Consider the following 22,077-nt stretch of genomic DNA (forward strand, 5'->3'; position numbering starts at 1 on the left):
AGCTTCTCTCTGTTTTCTGATAGCATGCTCACTGTGGTTTCCCTCCCCCGTCTGCACACTCTCCTCGCCGCCCACTTCCCCCCCACCCCCGTCCTGGGCCTCCCTATACCTCTCCTCTGGATAGTTAACGCCTGTTCTCACTGCTTCACGGTTATCTTCTGCACGAACCAACCTGTGCCCAAATTCTAGTCTGGCATCTGTTTCTTCCTTCTGCAGTGTAATCCAATCTGCTTTGCGGTGACACATAAAAGGCTTAAATTTACCTAAACTCTCACACCACTCAAATCCAAATTAATTGGAATGTCAAAATAAATTGGTTATTACAATGGCTCCCACCACAAACATGTGTTGTTGCTGTTTCTAAATAGCAAAGGAAGTCTATAAAGACGGCCGTACGTGTCAGAAGTACTCACTCTCGGGTAGGGAAGGCCGCTGGTCGTATTGAAAGCTGGCAGGAGCTTGTACCCCAGCTGCTTGGCCATCTGCAGCAGCTCGTCATTGTACCACTGCATGTACTCGCCCTTTTCTCTCAGCATGATGGCCAGCGAGTGTCCACCCAAAAGACCCCTGCAATCAGAGATGGAATGTCACCCACCGCTCACAGACTCGTGAGAGCCACCTCCTCAAGAGATGTGGGTGTCTTGTGACCAACAATGCTGCATACATAAGGAAAGGCCAAGGCCATAGAAACACTTAATTTTTTACCTAATTCCAGCTACTCACTTAGGGCAAACCTTTATAATTATGTAACAGTATTAAAAAAAAAATTAGGATGTTCTACCTATTGTAAAATGTCTGGCATTCTTAAAAACCTTAAGTTTTCTTAATGGAAAGAACAACAAAGAAGTAACTTATTTTAATAAGATTTAAATTATTAATTTAATTATTAATTAAATTTAATTATGTCATCAAATCTTTAACTCCCTTAGCATAACATCAAAAAATAAAAATTATTTCTCTACTATGCATTAAAGGTAATACGTTAATAAACTCTCAAAGCTATATAACTATTTAATTATTTTTAATTTTTAAAATTTCTTAAATTTAATTGAATAAACTAATTTTGACCAAAATGAGTTACAATAACACAAAAGTAACCATTAAGTATAAAAATGTAATAATGTCAAAATTTGAATTAATAAATCCTGTAATTCTGTATTTTTAAATGTTCCAAGGGTATTTCAAATTATGGCGCTGGAAGGTAATCCTATAAATTCAGTTTTATTTGGCTTGAAGAAGTGTTGGTAAAGTTTAGCAAACTCTACTGCTAGTGAAAAACCTGTGTATGTCACTAATATGCAAATGTTCAACTGACAGGCCTTTTTTACCAATACGCAAGGATTACCTTGGATCTGAGTCTGCAACTATTTCCAAAGCCTGCTGCTGACTGCGTCTCATTTAGAGCAAGGTCCTCCCACAGCCTGTTTCATAGTCCCCCAACTTTTATTTTTTAAAAATAGAAATGTCTTGATTACCATCAAGAAATAAACAGTATACCCTAGGTTTTTGTTATTATAATTATAGCTTTAGTGTTTTACATACTTACCCAAGAACTCTGATGTTTGTTTCAAAGACCGATACAACTACATCATTATCTAAATTAACATCTCTTAAAACTTTTCTCACTGCATCTTCAAATTCTTTAGTTTTATTTAATACCTAAAAGAAAATTATGAAAATAAAGTTACTGTCTACGAAGTCAAAGAGAAACATCCTCAGAGTGAGCTACTAAAAGCAAGTTAATATCTTAAAATTTTAAAAAGTAACACATACAAAATATTCCCCTTAAGCATATAACAAAAATGTGGTATCTAAAATGGAGGGAAAAAGTAAGTACTAATTATAAGGAATCTTTATAAACTTTTTGAGACACACAATTATCATTAGGACTTTAACCAATCATCAAGAGAAACTGTTAACTGGTTTCTTAACACAGAACCCATGACCTACAGCTACCTGAGGTGGGCTCTACCTGGATGTGGCTTCCAAGTCTAAACTAACAAAAAACCATCCAATGCACTACACATCATTTCAAAAATTGCTTACTCAGAGAAGCAAGCACATGCTTCAAGGGCTGACCAACCAACCCTAAACCACAGACCACCTGCCACCTCTGCCACACGGATGCCCCCACCCCTAACTACAGAAGCAGTACAATGCTGTAGTCAGAGTAAGCCCTGATTTGGATTTGGATTCCTTCACTTACCACCTGTCTAATCCCAGTTATTTCCATCTCTGAGTCTGCTCCTACATATACAAAAAGAGGGAATACCTATTCTCATACGGTTGTTTTCTTAAATGAGGTAATGTCTACAAAGTACATACTTCTTGTAGAATGTCTGACTTAATAAGTGCTTCATATCATTGCTACTACTAGAATGCTTACCAAGCTAAGAAATCTGCGGATTCTGCAATGAGCTCCATGAAGGGGTCACTGTCACTACACAGTTGCTTTGATTTTTCAGTCTAAATTAAGGCCGCACAATTAGATGATATTTAGATCCTAGATCAGTCAAAAGTAGTTTTTCTTTACTTGACTGTTTAATCTTTTCATGGGATAATATTTTGCAGTACTTCTTCATTTGATTTGATACTTTCACTAAAAATTCTAATTTAGAGCCTGACCAGGCGGTGGCGCAGTGGATAGAGCATTGGACGGGGATGCAGAGGACCCAGGTTTGAGACCCCAAGGTCACCAGCTTGAGCGCGGGCTCATCTGGTTTGAGCAAAGCTCCCAGCTTTGGACCCAAGGTCGCTGGCTTGAGCAAGGGGTTACTCGGTCTGCTGAAGGCCCACGGTCAAGGCACATATGAGAAAGCAATCAATGAACAACTAAGGTGTTGCAACAAAAAAAACTAATGATTGATGCTTCTCATCTCTCTCCGTTTCTGTCTGTCTGTTCCTATCTATCCCTCTCTCTGACTCTCTATCTCTGTCAAAAAAAAAAAAAATCTAATTTAGATATAAAACATTCCATAAGAGTACCTGATTAAGATTCAAATAAAAGTAAAATTCAGGTCAAGCCCTGGGCAAAATATAATTAGAAACCCCATTTTAAGTTGACTGCTTTCTCTTCTGAATCTCAAAGTCCATGTAAATCCTGCAGCAACCACCATCCTGATTAAGGTGCCATCACAGAAATTGACATATCTATGGATTATTTGAGTAACTCCATGATTTTACATAATTTCACTTGACATTCATGTGATGTTATTAACTCAGTAGTGTGAAAGACTTAGATAGAAGCAAAGACCAAGTACATCTCAAATTCTAAAGGCTTCTATTTCAGACTTACTGTGTACATATTACAAAATTTATAAAATAAGTAAATTCAAGAAGAATCAAACCTACCACAAGAGTGTCCAAAGAATCAATCAGTGTCAGAGAAAACCTAGGAAACAAGTATAAGAAGACACACATTAGAATTCTGAATATTTTATCCATTAATGTATAAGCTTTCAAGCAAATAAAATTATGAAAGCATCAATTCCTTATAATATGTCAATGACTTTACACACATGTTAAAAGTGACATCCATCTTAAAAAACTCAACCTTTCACTGATTCAAGAGAGAAACTGATTAATTTTTTTTAAAGGGTAACAGAAGGAATAAGGAACTTAATGTGGTACTTAAAGTGGTGATTGAAAGCCAGGCAATCGCCAGCAAGCGGACAGTGAGGTGCCCCTACGAAGTCTCAGCCCTGGGAACTCTGAGGTGCCCCGCACCCCGTGTGAGCACTCACTTTCCCAAGGCATCGTCAACATCGCCCCGACTTGGCTCCTGGCCTCGCACACGACCTCTGCAGGTCAAAGGCATGAGTTCATCAGCTGGGTAAGCATGTTCCTGCAAGGAAATCATAGTGAGTCACCAGGAAAATAAGAGAAAGCACACATCATTTAGAGAACAGAACCTTTCCACAGTTTTTTTTTTTTTAATGAAACTAAAGGTTAGTCAAAACAAAGAATTCTACTATCCTTATAGTTTATAAAATCTTTTTTAAATTTAATTATAAATATAATACATGCTTAAAAAAAAAAAAAGATTTCTTTAAATATCTGATCATTTGTTTCCCTTCCACCCAACCTCACTCCCCAGAAGTAAAGACTGTTGATTGGAGTTTAACCTTCCAGATTAATTTACATATGTTAAATACATAAACACATATTTTAAATTTTTATTTACAAACAGGTGTTCAGGTCATATGCAAATACTGCTTTAAAATTTGTTACTTAAATTATGGTGGGGTTTTTCCACTATAATTTTATAGATGTCTTTTATTCCTTTTAACAACTGCAAAGCCATACATTAACATAAGTTAATGTTATGGAGTACTTATGTTCTAAGCACTGTTCTGTACACTTTAGTTCATTTAATTATCACACAACCCTCTGAAATAGATTCAATTATCTCCAATCTACAGATCAAAACACTGAGGCCCAGAGGAGTGACGTAAGCCTATGTCATGCGACTAGCAAATAATAGCTCCAGAATCAAACCTGACCACCTGCTCCCAGAGCCTACACCTTCCTCTCCGCATCCCAAAGCACAGACATGTTGAAGGTTATTTAGTCCTCTACTGATAAACATGCATGTTGAACTGTTTTTCACTGCACCAACAATGCTGCAGTAAACATCTGTATGCATGTATCTTTTATACAAATATTTGTATTACAGATTAAATCCCTAGAAACGGATCCAATGGGTCAAAAAGATAGGAATGTTTAATTTTAGATAGTTATTATCAAACTGAAGACACAATTTACACTATTTCTTGTTCCTCCTATATTTGTATGCCCATATGACTGAATTTTTGAAGTTCAGCAAAAACATTCCTGATTCCATGTCCAACTCTATCCTGCTGCCTGCCTCTCATTAAACTCAATTATGTAATTCCAAACCCACAGCACAGCAGCAGAAAAATAGAATCGAGGACAAGAACCCTAAACACACGGTCAACAGAAAGGAAAAGACCCTCACCCCCAAATAATTAAAGGAGGTTAAAGAATACAGAAAGCATGGAAGACTGCAACCCTTTAGATACTTAAAAAAGTTCAGTGCTCCATAATGATTCATTTTCCAAGTAAAAGATCCCAGGTAACAAGTGTGTTGATAGAATTACATACAATCTACATATAGCTACTAAATTCTGAATTTAATATTTTATAATTTTACTATCACATATAATCTTAGTATAAATTCCTAATTATTTTGTGTCTTTTACGTGTCAAATTCCTACTTTTTCAGTGTTACTACCAATGGAACTATGATTTCCCAGAATGCACACGATTTTTATTGCTTTATACTTTCATACTTAACACATATAAAATAAAAACACTTAGAAGTAACTCAAGAAAAGTCATTTTTTAAACTTGCTGATGTATTTTGAAAGATGTCATCTAAATGTTAATGTGATTTTTAAAAGTTCCTTTAAAATCAAAAGTTACTTTAAACCACTGCTTAGAAAGTTTCATACTGCTATTTTTAGGGTTTTGCAATACACACACACATAGATAAACCCTGATGTCTGAAATTAAATATGAAACTCAAACCCTAAGCTTATCCAGATAAGAAAAATATTAATAGCAATTGCAAACCAGAATCAAATAAAGGAGGTTTAAACGAGGTGTAAAAACACTTCCTGTCCCCATTTCAAGATTAGGGATGAAAATAAAACCACAGCCTTTTCTTCGGGTTAACCACAAAGCAAACTACAGTTGGTTTGCATAAATCCAAAGTAATGCATACGTGGCAAATAAACAGCCATATTATGCTGAAAACATCCTGGCTATTTGAGGTACAGTAATACTTTCTCTTAACAATGTATTTATTACTAGAACTAGGGGTAAGTAATTCACATTGCTATGACTCAAAGCCATGAAAAACATTTATTAATTACAACTCAGAAATCAAACTCAGGTGATGAAAGAGTTCAATAGGAATTAAACAAAACTAATGCCTAGCTAAAAGCAAGAGCAAAAATATAATATAAAACAAAACATAAGAAACTCTCCACATCAGACTCCAGACTACAAATTTCCTGGAGTTTTAAATTGACAAAGCCTTATCTGAAAATACTCAGGGTCAAAGCAGCATCAAAAACTGACTTTCCATAAAACCAATCCCAAAAATTAGGCAAAGGGAAGAGACTCTATTCTACTGAAAACATTAATAAAGCAAAAAGTATTATTTACAAAAATGAGTTATTGAAAATATCAAATCTATTCAATTCCCAATAAAGTCATTTATATTTTTAAATGTTTTATTCTACATCCTTAAGGCCCTCCCTCCTTGAGGCAGATAACATACTCCTTCTTAAAAAAATAAATGACATTTAATAAACTATCACATAAGATAACAAGGCTAATTAATGATTGAACTTGCAGATTTTATCAGTTCTCTTTTCATCCCAGGTCAAATTTTCATGTTCCTTTTTGTTCACTATTTATATTCACTTAGCAAACCATATTTCAGGTGTTTAGGACTGCATTTATTTGGATTTGATCAATGATCAAATAAATCAACTCTGTGAAATGTTATCTGAAATAAATGATAATAAATAATAATGTTATAATGAAATAAAGTTCTGCTATTAACAGATTTTTTTTAGGAAGATTGTATCAATAGATGCAGACAAAGCACTTGACAAAATTCAATACCCTGTAATGATGCAAATTCTCGGCAAACTAGAAATAGAAACTTTAATATAGGGCATCTATGAAAACCAACAGCTAACATCATACTTAATAGTAAGAAGAAATTAAAGGCATATAGACTGAAAAGGAAGAAGAGAAAGTCTCTTTGTTTACAGATGACATGACTGACCATGTGGGAAATCCTAAGGAAATCTACTTCAAAAAGCTACTAAAAATAAGTGAGTTTTACAAAGTTGCAGGATATAAGGTTGGAAGACAAAAAAGCCTTTTGTATTTCTATGTATCGATGGACAATGGGAAATTAAAATTTGAAAAACTACAATTTACGACAGCATCAAAAATATTAAATATGTATGAATATATTAAGTTGTGCAAAACCCGTATAATAAAAACTACAAAACATTGCTGACATTAGATAAGAACTAAATAAATGAACAGAGACACCATGTTAAATTGGAAGACTCAAAATTGTTAAGTCAATCTCCCCAAATTGGTCTATAAAGTCAACACAATCCCAGTCAATGGCTCAACAGGGTTTTGTCTTGTTTTTTTTTAGAACTTGACAATATGATTCTAAAATTTACAGAGAAATGCAAAGAAACTATTCAGAATAAATTTGAAAAAGAACAAATCTGAAAGACTTACTATAACACTTAAGATACTGTGAGACTGGTATATGAATAAACTAGAAAGCCCAGCGGTCATACAAAATGACCACTGTTCTAGATATTATAAATTGTAATTAAAATGATTTGTGCAAAGGTGTCTGCTAATTCAAACTGAATTACCCAGGGCAGGTGGCGAGGACGCCCCTTTGCTTAGTGCCCCACGGGGTTTCCCCCTTCTACTTGCTTAATTGCTTAAAGTAGAGTGCAATGAAGGAAACCACTGGTGGTACATTTCTTAAGAGCCACCGCTAGTCAATAATTTATTCAAGAGTGGTGGATAATTCTCAATTAATGGAACTACAATGTTTCCATACTTGCAACATTGAGAAAATCCTTTCTTGCCACGTCAAATCGATTAGTTTCTAACTTGAAGTTTAAGGACTGACAGTGTTCACATTTAATATTCATGTCACCAGAGGAATGCTCAAAAATTAAAGTTTCTCCGTTTGAAACTGTTTTAATCCTTTTTGCATTTCGGTCAGCATTACTCTGTCTTTTTTTGCATTTCTCTCCTGCCTTTGTTCAAGGGACTCATTTTGTTGAGACAGGCTTTTTTGTCTTGCATCTGAGGCAAGCCTTGTTTCTCTATGCTCATCAGTCTCATTTTGCCGAGAAAGACACATTTGCTCTGCGACTGAAGCAAGCCTTGTCTTTCTCTGCTCAGTGGTTTCTTTTTGTCGAGAAAGCCGTTTTTGTGCTTTAGCTCCTTTTCTCTCCTCTTCAGTGCTGTATTTTCTAGGAGGCATTCTTTTTTTTTTTTTTTTTTTTTAATTTTTATTTATTTATTTATTTTACAGAGACAGAGAGAGAGAGAGAGGGTTAGACAGGGACAGACAGGAACGGAGAGAGATGAGAAGCATCAATCATCAGTTTTTCGTTGCGCTTTGCGACACCTTAGTTGTTCATTGATTGCTTTCTCATATGTGCCTTGACCATGGGCCTTCAGCAGACCAAGTAACCCTTGCTGGAGCCAGCGACCTTGGGTCCAAGCTGGTGAGCTTTTTGCTCAAACCAGATGATCCCGCGCTCAAGCTGGTGACCTAAGGGTCTTGAACCTGGGCCCTTCCGCATCCCAGTCTGATGCTCTATCCACTGTGCCACCACCTGGTCAGGCTCTAGGAGGCATTCTTAAAAGAAATTACATTAAGACGTAGTTTTTATGTAAAACAGATGATTGCCAATGCAAACAAATGTTCACCTTCCCCCTGACCCGCTCAATTTGCGTTCAGCCGTGGCAACTTCACCCCATTGGCTAGTACAGTTACGCAAGCAACCAATAAGCTATCGGCGACAGACAGACACTTAAGCCACATATAATAAAGATATTTAGATCAATGGGAAAAAAATTTCAGTCTAGAAACAGACCCATGCATTTAAAGTTAACTGCCATTCTGCAGGTGCCAAAGAAATTCAGTGGGGAAAGGGTCTTCTTTCAACAAGCAGTGCTGGAACAACTGGACATCCTTTGAGAAAAAATACATGTAAATCAACCTTTACCTCATACCATGCACAATCATTAACTTGAAATGGGTAACAGATCTAAATAAATGAGCTAGAGTTATAAACACCTAGAAGAAAACAAGAGAATCTTGTGACCCTGGCTGGCTAGGCAAATATTAGGTAGGTAGGATATAAAAGACATGAAAAGTTAAAAAAAAGGGTGTGGGGGATTGGACTTGGTCACAATTTAAAACATTTGCATTTTAAAAGATATTATAAAGAAAATTAAAAGGCAAAACACAGACTGCGAAAATATCTGCAAAATATAAAGGGGTGAGCAAAGGTAGGTTTACAGTTGTGAGTACGAGAAACACAGAGTTTATCCTTGTATTATTATTTATTATTGTATTATTTATTACTAATCTACTTTTGTCCACCCCTGTTTATGTGACAAAGGACTGATATCCAGAATATATCTCACAGCCTGACCTGTGGTGGCACAGTGGATCAAGCTTCGACCTGGAATGCTGAGGTCGCCGGTTCAAATCCCTGGGCTTGCCTAGTCAAGGCACATATGGGAGTTGATGCTTCCTGCTCCTCCCCCCTTCTCTCTCTCTCTCTCTCTCCTTTAAAATGAATAAATAAATAAAAATAATTTAAAAAAAAAAGAATATATCTCACAACTCAGTAATAATAAGACAAATGACCTGACTTTAAAATGGGCAGGAGATTTGAACAGACACTTCACCAAAAAAATAATTAAAAAAATAATAATAATATATGTGTGTATGTGTGTGTGTGTGTGTGTGTGTGTGTATATATATATATATATATATATATCTCCAAAGCACAAGAAAATTTTTTTAACATCATTACTCATCAGAAAAAAATCAAACTGAAATCACAACAAAATACCCCTACATACTCACTAGAATGGTTAACATTAAAAGACTGAGAATACCAAGTATTGGAGAGGATGTGGAGTAACAGAAGTCCCTATACACAGCTATTGGGAATGCAAACTGTAACAGTTCCTTTAGAAAACTTTGGCAACATTTTTTTTCTTTCTTTTTTAGAGAGAGAAAGAGAGAGAAGGGGGAAGGAGCTGGGAGCATCAACTCCCATATGTGCCTTGACTCTGGATTTTGAACTGGTGATCTCAGCATTCTAGGTCAACGCTTTATCCACTGCACCACCACAGGTCAGGATGGCAGTTTATCAAGTTAAACTTCCCCTTCCCATATGACCCAGCAAGCCCATTCCCCAGTGGGAAATATATAAAAATGTCTACACAAATATTTGCATTTATAGGTTCATAGCAGTCTTCTTAATAATAGCCAAAGACCAGAAACACGTCAAATATTTATCAACTATTGAATAAATTATATTCTAGCAAATCAGACACTACAGAGCAATAAAAAGTGACAATAGAGCCAACAACATGGGTAAGTCTCAAAAACATCATGCTAAATGAGAGAGCCTGAATCAAAAGACTCCACACAGTGTGAAGGCAATTATATGAAAACCTGGAAAAGGGAAACCAGAGAGGCAAAAGGCAGGTGACAATGGTTGCAGGTTGGGAAAAGGAACTGCAAAGGAGGGTGAGGAAGCTTTCTGGGGTGATAGGAATGTTCTATGTCACAACTGTGAGGGTAAACAACTGTATGCAATTGTCAAAACGCAAAATCGAGCATTTAAAACTGGAAATTTTTTATCTGGAAATTATACCTAATTAAACAGAAAGACCTGGTTCTACTGACTTAAAATCCTACACAGAGTATATCAGAGTGTGATATTAAAACGTTATGAGGCCTGACCTGCGGTGGCGCAGTGGATAAAGCGTCGATCTGGAAATGCTGAGGTCGCCAGTTCAAAACCCTGGGCTTGCCTGGTCAAGGCACATATGGGAGTTGATGCTTCCAGCTCCTCCCCCCTTCTCTCTGTCTCTCCTCTCTCTCTCTCTCTCTCTCTGTTTCTCCCTCTCCTCTCTAAAATGAATAAATAAAAAAACGTTATGAGGATACTACAGAATTTCTGAAGTCATTCTGGCCGAGTTTCAGGATGTTCTAGAAAAAGAGGCCAAGGAACAACAAATGGTTAACAAAAGTAGTCTCACAATCATCTACACAAAAAAAGGCATAAATTAGTCTTTATTCCCTCCTCTGAGTCATTAGTACCACTTCTAAAGCACTTTATTTACAGAATTACTTTTTGACAAAGAAACGATCAAAAAGAAACAGGGAATATGAAAAATTCTGGAGATGGATGGCGACAGTTGCATAATGTGAATGTATTTAATGCCACATAACTACACCTAAAAACAGGTAAAATTAGCCCTGGCCGGTTGGCTAAGTGGTAGAGCGTTGGCCTGGCGTGCAGAAGTCCCGGGTTCGATTCCCGGCCAGGGCACACAGGAGAAGCGCCCATTTGCTTCTCCACCCCTCCCCCTCTCCTTCCTCTCTCTCTTCCCCTCCTGCAGCCAAGGCTCCATTGGAGCAAAGATGGCCCGGGCACTGGGGATGGCTCGTTGGCCTCTGCCCCAGGCGCTGGAGTGGCTCTGGTCTCGACAGAGCGACGCCCCGGAGGGGCAGAGCATTGCCCCCTGGTGGGCGTGCCGGGTGGATCCCAGTCTGGCGCATGCGGGAGTCTGTCTGACTGTCTCTCCCGGTTTCCAGCTTCAGAGAAATACAAAAACAAAAAACAATAAAAAAAAAAAAAAAACAGGTAAAATTTAGGTAAACTTTGTCATGTATATTTTACCACAAAAAAAAAAATGTTTAAAAGAGTGTTAGGAAAAATAAAGTAATTTTAGAAACCTCACATAAACCAGACATCCATAAAGAAGTTCTTTTGGTTTTAAAAGTTCCTTTGGTGTGAGGTTTGAATGATAAAAAAACTAATCTGCTTCTGTGAACTGTGCTCCCACAAGTCACGTGTAAAAGTAGTAGTTACATATGATTCTACCGGTTCAAGGGAAGTGTGCTTACCAACCCTTTTAGTCTATTTGCATTGTTTAGCACTCTACCAAAGTGCAGTTTTTGCTTTTAGCAGTTTGAGCTGTCTGCAGGGGACAGAAACACCTGGAAGACAAAGATCAGCTCAGAGCTCAGGTCCTCAATGCTGCTGCACTGGGTGCCCAAATATATGTTATTCTGTCATCTAAATTAACCTGAAACTGGACCTCAGCACAAACACTAAAAACATGCTAATAGAAGCCGTAAAGTGGTTGTTGTCTGAGATTAAATAAGGGCACAAAAGAACTGCCAAAACAATCAAATCATGTTATTTAGGCAAAAGAGAAAACCATCCGTACAATTCACGTTGTGAGTTACAGCCCAGCCGAATTTTAGGAGGTCGATTTCAATCTCGGGCAGAGAATGACTGACAACAGTAGCAGGGACAGTGGCAGCAGCGGTTAGGAGCAGAGTAAACTCCCAGTGCTTCCCACTGGCGGGACAGCAGTTCTAAGCCCTGATACTAACTGGTTCATCTTTACAACACTGTGAGGCAAGCCCACCGCTGCAGAGAGATGAGGAAACAGCCTCGGGAAGGCTGTAACCCAGCTGGTTGGCGGCAGAGCCATTTCCGGGTGTCCAGCTCCCTTTCCAGAGTTCTTGCACTTAATCATTCTCAACTGCATATCTTTGGAAAATACCACCGTTTTCCTGGGAAGTAAGAAGGTAAAAAGGAACTGCTCCAACTGTAGACTAGACTAGAGAGTAGTATTAAGAAGAATAGTAGTCTACGGCCATACCACCCTGAACGCGCCCGACCTCGTCTGATCTCGGAAGCTAAGCAGGGTTGGGCCTGGTTAGTACTTGGATGGGAAGAATAGTAAAAAATTTAAAGCTAACTACATTTAGTAAAAGCCCACCATTCGCCAGGCATTTTTACATTTTAGCATAGTAGACAACTGACTACTACAAAGAAAATTAAATCTAAAGACTTTATATCCCCAAATTCACCATAAATCTGTATTCTTTTCAATTGAATTTTATTGGGATGAAACTGATTAACATAATTTTAAAAGTTTCAGATGCCATTTGTATTTTTAATGAAATTTATTAAATGGTTTCTTTGAATTTAAAAGGCATCTTGCATCTTCACAAGAATTCAATTCAGTTCTTCCAAAAGCAACTTATAAGCATTTACATGCCAGGCATGATGCTAGGCACAGGACATATAAAAGAAAATGGTCCTTGTCTTCAAAAATCTTAGACTCTATAATCTTATACCCTTTGCAGTTTCCTCCATTTTACACAGAAAGACATGGCTCAGAGGGGTTAAATAATCTATGCAGGTCCAAACTATTAAATAGCTGAGATGGGATTTGAAATCAAACCAGTCTAACTCCAAAGCCCATACACTTTTACTCTACAGCAAGCTAATGGTGCTTGCTGACCTCAAATAGTGAATACAGGGGACCTGCTCTCTGTTTAATATTTTAGAACTGTTTCATATTAGTTAGGAACCTGAAAAGGGGAAGTGTAAATATTAGACTAAATCTTGGGTTATAAACCTCACATAAATTGAGCATGACACAAATATACTGTAGGGATCACTCATGTTATAAAACAGGCATTTAAAAATAAGCACTGCATGGACTGCAGATGGGTGTGTCTCTACCTCGAAAATGGAGGGCAATGTTAATTCCAGAGTTCCAGTCTTTGGAGCTGAAACTCCTCTCCTTTAGTTTATAGGTGGGTAGTTGTAATAGAATGTTACCCAGTTAGGGTCCAATAAATAGGAATTGAAATAAGAAGTCCTTCAAGGACTGCCCTCAATATCTGCTCTGTTGCAAAAGCATTTATTAAGTGCATTCTATAATAGGAAAAGTATGTTGATAAAACTTTTTGATGTTTACCTAATAAGTAACAAGATATTAAAAATACTGTGCTTTACAAAGAGAGGATCCTCTTCACCGTGAGATGTACTGAATCAATGCAGCTATATATTATTTTATTTAACTCTGGATCCGAAAGTATACATTTATGAGATAGCTAAGGTGTGAGGGTACAGCCTGGATCCATTCGGCCCCCTCAAAGCCACTAGCCTAGATGTTATACTAGGCTTTTGCTCAAACTGAATTAAGCAGGGGCAGATAACTCTTTTCCTCCATGGGCACCAGGACCAATGCTCACCTCGCTGCCCAGACACAACAGTATGCTTCCGAAACATCTTGCTGTCAACGCTGCACAAGTAGCAATCAAACTGCCCTACAAGTGCCACTCACAAAGGAAGCCCTTTTCTTTCTCTGGATAAATGATTTTGAAAAAAATATTAAGAAAACGGCTGAGATTTTAAGAAATGATTTTAAATCTGTGCTTCTGATTATGGTTAAAAAATACCCCAAACTGGCCCTGGCCGGTTGGCTCAGTGGTAGAGCATCAGCCTGGCGTGCAGGAGTCCTGGGTTCGATTCCCGGCCAGGGCACATAGGAGAAGTGCCCATCTGCTTCTCCACCCCTCCCCCTCTCCTTCCTCTCGGTCTCTCTCTTCCCCTCCTGCAGCCAAGGCTCCATCGGAGCAAAGTTGGCCCGGGCGCTGAAGATGGCTCCACGCCTCTGCCTCAGGCACTAGAATGCCTCTGGTTGCAACAGAGCGACGGCCCAGATGGGCAGAGCATCTCCCCTGGTAGGCATGCCGGGTGGATCTTGGTCGGGCGCATGCGGGAGTCTGTCTGACTGCCTCCCTGTTTCCAACTTCAGAAAAATACAAAAAGAAAAAAAAAAATACCCAAAACTTCATTATCATCATTCTCTAAAAACATTTATTAAGAACTCAATATGTACTCTTAAAAAATGTACACTATAAAAGGGAACAGGATCATCAAATATAAACATAGTTAAAAAGCACAAAAGTGAAAAAGTATATGTACTCAGACGTTATGTTAATATATGAAGATATTGGAGCAATATATAATGAAAAATGGATTCACAGAATCACATGAAAAATATTAAAAGCCGAATGACCTAAACTTAGTTCTGTCAAACATTTCCCAACAACATTTTTACCGGCCTTAATCATCAAAGAAAATCTGCTGACATTTTAAAATGTAAAAACAAGGTCATAAGCAGAGTAATTTTACTAAACTATTCACAAAATTACACATAAAATTTACTTTTGAATTCTAAAACTTGCCTGCTATTTCATCGTTTTAGAAATTAAAAAAATTTTTTTTTCCAGTTTAAGGACCATTTTATTGAAGGGCAAGAATTTAGGAGAGACGGGGCCAGGGCAGCTACAGCACCTCCCACGCCCACCATGGGAAACACCTTCCACTTCCCAAAAAGTTCCCTCTGTACTATGAGGGAATTAGATTATTAACTGGGGTTAAAAAAAAATTCTCATAACATAAAATTTACCATTTTTACCATTTTTAAGTATAAGTTTAGCAGGCTTAAATTTCTTAACTCTTGTGCAAAAGACCTGAACTTTTTCATCTTGAAAAATTGAAACTGCTACTTCAGTTTTTGTGAGCAATAAGATATTTTAAAACAGTGTGGATCAGTGCATCAGAAAGCCAAGTATGGCCTGGCCAGATAGCTCCACTAGTTAGAACATCGGCCCGAAGTGCAGAGGTTACTGGTTCAATCCCTGGTCAGGGTACATACAGGAATGGATTGATGTTCCTGTCTCTGTCTCTGTCTCTGTCTCTCTCTCCCTTCCTCTCTGGCTAAAATCAATAAATAAAAAATTTTTAAAAAAGGTAAATTATATTCCAATCAAAGCCCTCCATGAGGACATAATTTGGACAGAGACTTCAAGACAGTGTGTCCTTTTTTTGGCAATGATTTTCTTCATAGAGTATATAAAGTATTATTGTAAACAGTTATTTTACTTAAGAAAATAATTTCCCCTAGGGCCTGAGATAACATCTTATTCATGTTTATGTCCACAGTCTCTAGGTATAGAAAGCACTCAATAAACACTGTTGACAGCATTAAAGGAAAATGTTTAAATATAGTTTTATAATCTAATTCAACTTATTCTTACCTAGTCCATAAACTGGTTCTCAAAGAACCACCAGCAGGAATACTGTTAGCCTATGTTTGCACTAATTTTTAAACACATTTTTTAATTTAAGTTTCAAATTCCCAGGGCTGTGCTCACATACCATATTTCTCCACGTACAAGACGCACCTTAATTTTGGGGCCCCAAATTTGGAAAAAAATGTATTACATAAAGTTACTGAACTCAAGTTTTATTCATCATAAAATTTATACAACTCCTCATTTGCACAAAAAAGCGGGAAATGCAAGTAAGAAAACCTACAACCACTATATAAGACGCACCTGGTTTTTAGATCCCAAATTTTTAAATTTTATTTTATTTATTCATTTTTAGAGAAGACAGAGAGAAAGAGAGAGAGAGACAGAGAGAGAGAGAAGGGGCGACCTCAGCATTTCCAGACCAACACTTTATCCACAGCGCCACCACAGGTCAGGCAGACCCCAAATTTTTTAAAAGGGTGAATCTTATACATGGGGAAACACAGTAATCAATTCACACAAACTGTATATAAAGATAAGCCTTCTACTTACCATGTAGTTACCATAAGCATGATCAAACATTTCCAGTACTTGATTCCTTAAAAGAGCAGAAATGAAAAAAGTTAAGTACATTCTCATTGTCTTCCAAAAAGCAAACTGTTCCTTCGTAAGCAAACACCAATAAAAAAGAAAAAATTTACTTAGAAAAGGACATAAACAGAGTCAGGAAATACTCCAGTGTCAGTTGACAAACTTTCATGAACCACACAGAACTGGGCCAGACTTTTACTATCTCTTCCTAGCAACTCATGTAAAATTCATCTTACAATTTTTCCAAAGAAAACTGATGAATGATGTATGCCATGCAGAGAGAAGGAAATCTGAAGTGAAAAACAGTCACCTCTTAGCAAAAGTATTTAACATCTGTCTTGAAAGGGAGAATATTGCTGGGGAGCCCCCAAAAGAAATAATTATTGCTTATATTATATATTACACCAAAAGAGAGGCATGGAGATGTGTCTATATAGATATAAAGTAACAACACCAAGTCTCTCGCCTTAAAATTAATAAAATCACTAATGCCGAGTTAAATACATATTTATTAATATGTTTGTCACATTTTCAGAAAAAACGTTTGATGATTTTATGGTATATTCTCAGCTCCTTTAAAAAAAACTGTCAAAAGTCAAATACATAATATTCACCTCAAAAATGAGAAAACCAATCCTCAAAAAGAAATTTCTGTGTTTTGGCTGTTTCTCAAAATTCCCAAATTAACTGTTTAAAATGGAGATTTCTAATCCCTACACCAGATTTACTAAGTCAAAATCTCCAAGGCTGGGACCAAGTAATCAGTCTTTCAGTTAAATGGTCTCAAGTTTAGGGGCTTAAGAGCTATAGAAAACACTATATAAGTTAATGTTTTGGCTAAAAGCTCCCAATAATTAGCATGGGAAAATAGTTTAATAATCTTTTATTAACTATTACTATTATTCCCAAGTTTCTCATGGCGAGAATTGAAGAAGTGTTACAGAAAATTGCTGAGTATATATATTTTTTATTTTGCTTCTTGTTGTATTGCAATTGTCAGTTTAAATATTATAATCATGGATAATGAAATACTGGCAATAAAGCTAGCAGATAGAAAGAGACTAATTTCCAGATCCTGGCTATAATGACCAGCAAAATCAAAGACAGTCAAACTTGTAAAATGAATAAATTAAGTCCTGACAACTTTTTCTAGTTATCACTTATAAACACCTAATCACTAAAAACAAGATCTTATCACTTTGTTAAAACATTAATTCTTTTGTGTTTACATGTATGATAGGATAAGGATCAAGTTATCTCAGAAAATTATGGAGTATCTTAAAAAATCCTTCTAGACATTGCAGGTGATACAGATCTCTCAAATTAGCTAATAAACCTGCCCTGGCTAGATAGCTCAGTTGGCTGAGGGCGGGGGTGAGTATAGAGACTGCAGGTTCGATCCCTGGTCAGGGCACATACAGGAACAGATTGATGTTCTTGTCCTCCTCTCTCTCTCCCTTCCTCTCTCTAAAATCAATCAATAAAAATTTTTAATTAGCTAATAAACCAAAAAAAATAAGTTAACATTTCCTTTTCAAACAATGAGATCAATAAATGGAATGTGGGAATTTTTTTCCTTCCTCTGAAACAAAATACAGATTGCCAAGAAGTAGAAATTGCAGAGTCAACGGCAATGCCTAGACATGTGTATGACAGATAACAGAACCCTTAACCTGTTAACCCAACTTTGCAAGCATTCAACTTCCAAGATTACAAATAAATTCAGAATGCACACAAGGACACACTATTCTCCAATCCTTAATTACATTTATATCATACAACACATGATCAGCAAATTTCACAACACATACTTCAAAGTGGAGATATTGAATATCCACTTAACTTTCTCTCTTACTTTAAAATCCCAACAAAGCCTATTTAAACACAGAATGGTAGGATATTAAACAAAAAAAATGTTTCTATAAAGTTTTATATCTACTTAACAAATTGGATTAAAATTATTGGAAATCAGATCTACAGTGCAAAAACTGTCTTTCCATTTCAAAATAATTTCTGTAAGTCAGCTTTTTCTAAAGTTACATTGCCTGCCAATGTGCTACAGAAATTTGTTTTATTCTTTTTAATGAAAAGGTAATATTAACAACCACTGTAACATTTAAAACACAAACACACAAAAAAAGAACCTACCAGAAAGGATAAGACTACATCGGGCTAGGTAAATAATTCCAAAACTGTAGGCTGCAAGCAATTGAGTACTTGCTTACTATCTGGGACCAGTCTCTATCATCAGTTTGGTTTGGGAGGAGAGAAAAAGACATAGGGCATTCTTCTTTTTATCATAAATCATTATTTGGGCTTAAAAAAGCAAACAAACCTCACAGTTAAATCTCATGAACCAATAGTTCATTTTCCTGAAACTTTCCAGAGAAGAAGCATCAAACAATTGTGTATTTACAGTTTAAAGCTACAACTCTTATACTACCCTTACCCTAGAAAAAGAAAATCTGTATCAACAAGCCGAAACCACTGTAACTTCACTTTCATAAATGATCTCAAAATTTGACCTGAATTAGACTTTTTCAGTTAAAAATTAACTTTGGTAAAAAATGACTACTCTTCAACTAAACATTTTTAATTAAAAAAGGGAGAAAGGGGAGTAAGCGGTTAAATAAGATACAGGGTGGAAGCTTCTTTTTCCGAGTCTTAAAGAAGTGCAGGATAGTGGATGGGCTCTTAGGTCATATAGACCAGCGTTTGAATACTGGCTCTACCAGTTAGTAGCTCAGTGCCTTTGAACAAGTCAACCTTCAAACTCAATTTCCAAATCTGCAAAATGGGGATCACATCCACCTCATTATGAAATAGGGAGGATTATAGACATGTCAAGTGCCTGGCATAGAGTAGGGTTTTCAGTAAAACAATTATTGATATGCTCATTTCATATAGAGAAATGTAAGGTACTTTATTAGAGTTTACCAGTGGTTTTGTTTTAATAGCTGATATTTTACCTTCTTTTCCACCAAGCTCTCTTATTGATATTTTATTTAAAAATACAAGACTCTTGCAACAATACGGACAATAAGGAATTATATAAAACAAAACCTGATGGTTTCACCTCACCTCTTAACCCCAGAAAGTCATTCTCTTTTCCTTTTTTTCTGAGCTTATTTTCTTTTCTATTATCCAAAGGGGGGGGTACTATATGTATTATTCTATAACTTGTATTCTTTTTTCTTTTTGGTGTTAGGAATAATATATCCTGGATGTCCTTCGAATGGTCTACTTTCTCCTCAATGTCTGAGTATTATTCCATAATAGATGGTCCAAGAAACGTCTCGTTCTTTCACAATGTACACCCTTGTAAACTTATCTCTATGTTAAGTGTTTTTATTTCAGGAGGAAAGGGGTGGGAATCAATGAATCACAGAGTACAGACAATTTAAATTTTAGGAGTTACAGCAAGTGTCACTCCACCAAAGTTTACTTCTCACACCTCAACTAGTCAGTGCTCTATCCATATGTTTTGTATTTACTAATCTGATGATAAAAAACAGCCGTGTCATTGCTTTAAGATGAAGTTACTTTTCACGTTTATTGACCATTTGCATTTCCTGTTGCGTGAATTAGCTCTTTAAGCCCTTTGTCCGTTTTCTACTGATTCTTGGCTTTTTTCTTCTTCATTTGTGGGACCTAGGGTATATCAGGAATCTTGACTGGATTAATGCGATAAATATAACAATTGGTCATTTTATAACACTTTCAGGGGGTGGCAAAACTACTTTGAGTCAAGTGAACAAGTATACTTAATTTGGGCTTTTGAAAACATCATCACACATTGTTCTATTATGAAAATGCACATTGCTCTATTAGGAAAATGCGGTGCAAGAAATGGTAACATATGGCAAGTGCAACTTCCAATGAACGCCCCCTTTTCCCGTAACAGGTGTAAACATTACTTCCTTAACTACTATGAAATCAGCAACATTTTCCCGGCGGGGAGCTTCACCTGTGCGGGAAACCTAACCACAGATCCCAGGAAAAACAGCCGCAGGACTCTCCCGCGCAGCGACACGGCCAGCAGCCCCCTTCACGGGCCACTGACAGGGGAGCGGCGCTGACACACCTCGGTGGCCTCCAGGAGCCTGCACATGTCACCGACGGCCAAGGCAGTCCCCTGAGGTCGCAACGCGGGCGGCGGCCCCCACCTTCCCGGAACCTGTGCACTCGCCAGGGTCCTCGCGAGGCCACAGACGTCCCATCGCGACAAGACAGGCCAGTGCGCGCCCCGGTCGCAATGACAGGCACCTCGCCTGGGGTCAGCCACCGGAAGAAACCCACCCAAGTCTGCCAAGCCCCCTTACCCGAGCTTCTGTTTCTCCTCCCTGCTCATGGGCGCGGCCCCCGCGGTCCACACGGACGTGACCGTCACCAGGCAGAGCGCTGCCGTCGTCGCCACCAGGCTCCATGGCGCTCGCTGGGGGACCGGGGACCCAGAGCCCCAGCCGCCGGCGGCTTCGCTCATGGCCCCGGGGTTCCGCGCACGCGCAGCGGCTAAGCCCGGCCGGCGGGACACATTGCTGGACTCGGGTGGCGAGGGGGCTGCGAGTCGTGCCGAGGGCGGGATGCGGAGTCAAGACAGCGACCGCCGTCGCAGAAGTGTTTCCCGAAGCCAGCCAGCCAGCCGGTCCCCAGCGCCAGCGCTGCCACCGCCCTCCGCCCTCGGCAGCCGGAGCGCCTCCCCCAGCTTTCCGGTGTCGTAGTCTAGGAAACCGCCTCCTCGGCGCGACTTCCGGGTGCGGCCCCGGACACTGAGCCTCAGGGCCAATGGGGACCGGATAGGAGAGGGGCCGGCCCCTGGCACGGGAGACAGCATTGGCCTGGAGAAGTGATACGTGGACAAAAGGCGGGACCGAGGAGGGATCTGTCGCTTGGGCCCGCCTCCGACCCGTGAACTTGCAACCCGAAGACTACGAGTCCCGGCGTGCACTGCACCCTCCCTGGCGGTCCCGCAGCTCGATTCTGCTGGGCTCTGGTGGGCGCGCTGCACCCTGGGACATGTAGTCCTCCGCGGGTCACGGGCGTTTTTCTTGGGATTCCGCTGTCCACGGCTCCCGGAGGTCAGCCCTCCTTCGGTGGAGCCAGCCCCTCCTCTCTGGAGCCGGTCAGCTTGGTATCCCTCTTGCGGCGAATGACGTTTCCCTGAAGGCTGGCAGGATGTGGCTCACATGTCCCCGGCTCGGTGCCACTCACTTGAGGGTATAATGTTGGTTGGAGTAATCCTCTGCCTTCAGGAAGATTACAAAACAGTAACAGCAATAATGAATTGAACCTTCGAGGGCTTTATATGGAGAGTTTTATTTGCACTCTCTCATGCACTCCTCCCAACTGTGACAGATAAGTATCCCCATCCCCAATTTGCAAACGAGGAAACTCAGGCTAGAGAAGTGGGTTGGAGAACAAACCCTTGTCACACTGCACTGGTGGATTAGGTAAGAGTCCAACCAGCCTTATAACTTTGGAAGCCGCTGCATGTAACTACTGCATAACACCACGAGAATGAAAGGAGAGGGCTCGTACTTGATTAATAATAGTTATCTATAAAGCTCACTGTAAGGAAAGTAGCGTGAGCTATTAGGAAACTTTAATGCAGGAGATTGGAACTTGCAATTCACTTCTGATGACGGAGTCCCGGGTTAATCACTGGTGAAATGAGGCATAGGTTCCACTTGAAAAACCACATTGTTTTTCTTGTGTGATAATGCAATAGTTAG

The 22,077-nt window shown here is 38.6% G+C and overlaps 1 protein-coding gene across 2 annotated transcripts in view; it reads right to left on the reverse strand.

Annotated features, from left to right (window-relative positions):
• EDEM3 (ER degradation enhancing alpha-mannosidase like protein 3) overlaps positions 1-21,069 on the reverse strand; it is a 66,962-nt gene extending 45,893 nt beyond the window's left edge. For both annotated transcript variants that reach the window (XM_066261329.1, XM_066261328.1), the window contains exons 1-6: positions 20,668-21,069; positions 16,307-16,352; positions 3,744-3,844; positions 3,352-3,391; positions 1,547-1,659; positions 414-567 (exon numbers count right to left, since the gene is read on the reverse strand). In XM_066261329.1, the coding sequence (XP_066117426.1) occupies positions 414-567; positions 1,547-1,659; positions 3,352-3,391; positions 3,744-3,844; positions 16,307-16,352; positions 20,668-20,828 (615 nt within the window). In that variant the 5' untranslated portion in view covers positions 20,829-21,069. The remainder of the gene's footprint in view (positions 1-413; positions 568-1,546; positions 1,660-3,351; positions 3,392-3,743; positions 3,845-16,306; positions 16,353-20,667) is intronic.
• Positions 21,070-22,077: the final 1,008 nt, after the last annotated feature.

The sequence above is a fragment of the Saccopteryx bilineata genome, chromosome 2 (assembly GCF_036850765.1).
Source record: "Saccopteryx bilineata isolate mSacBil1 chromosome 2, mSacBil1_pri_phased_curated, whole genome shotgun sequence".
Taxonomy (NCBI): Eukaryota; Metazoa; Chordata; class Mammalia; order Chiroptera; family Emballonuridae; genus Saccopteryx; species Saccopteryx bilineata.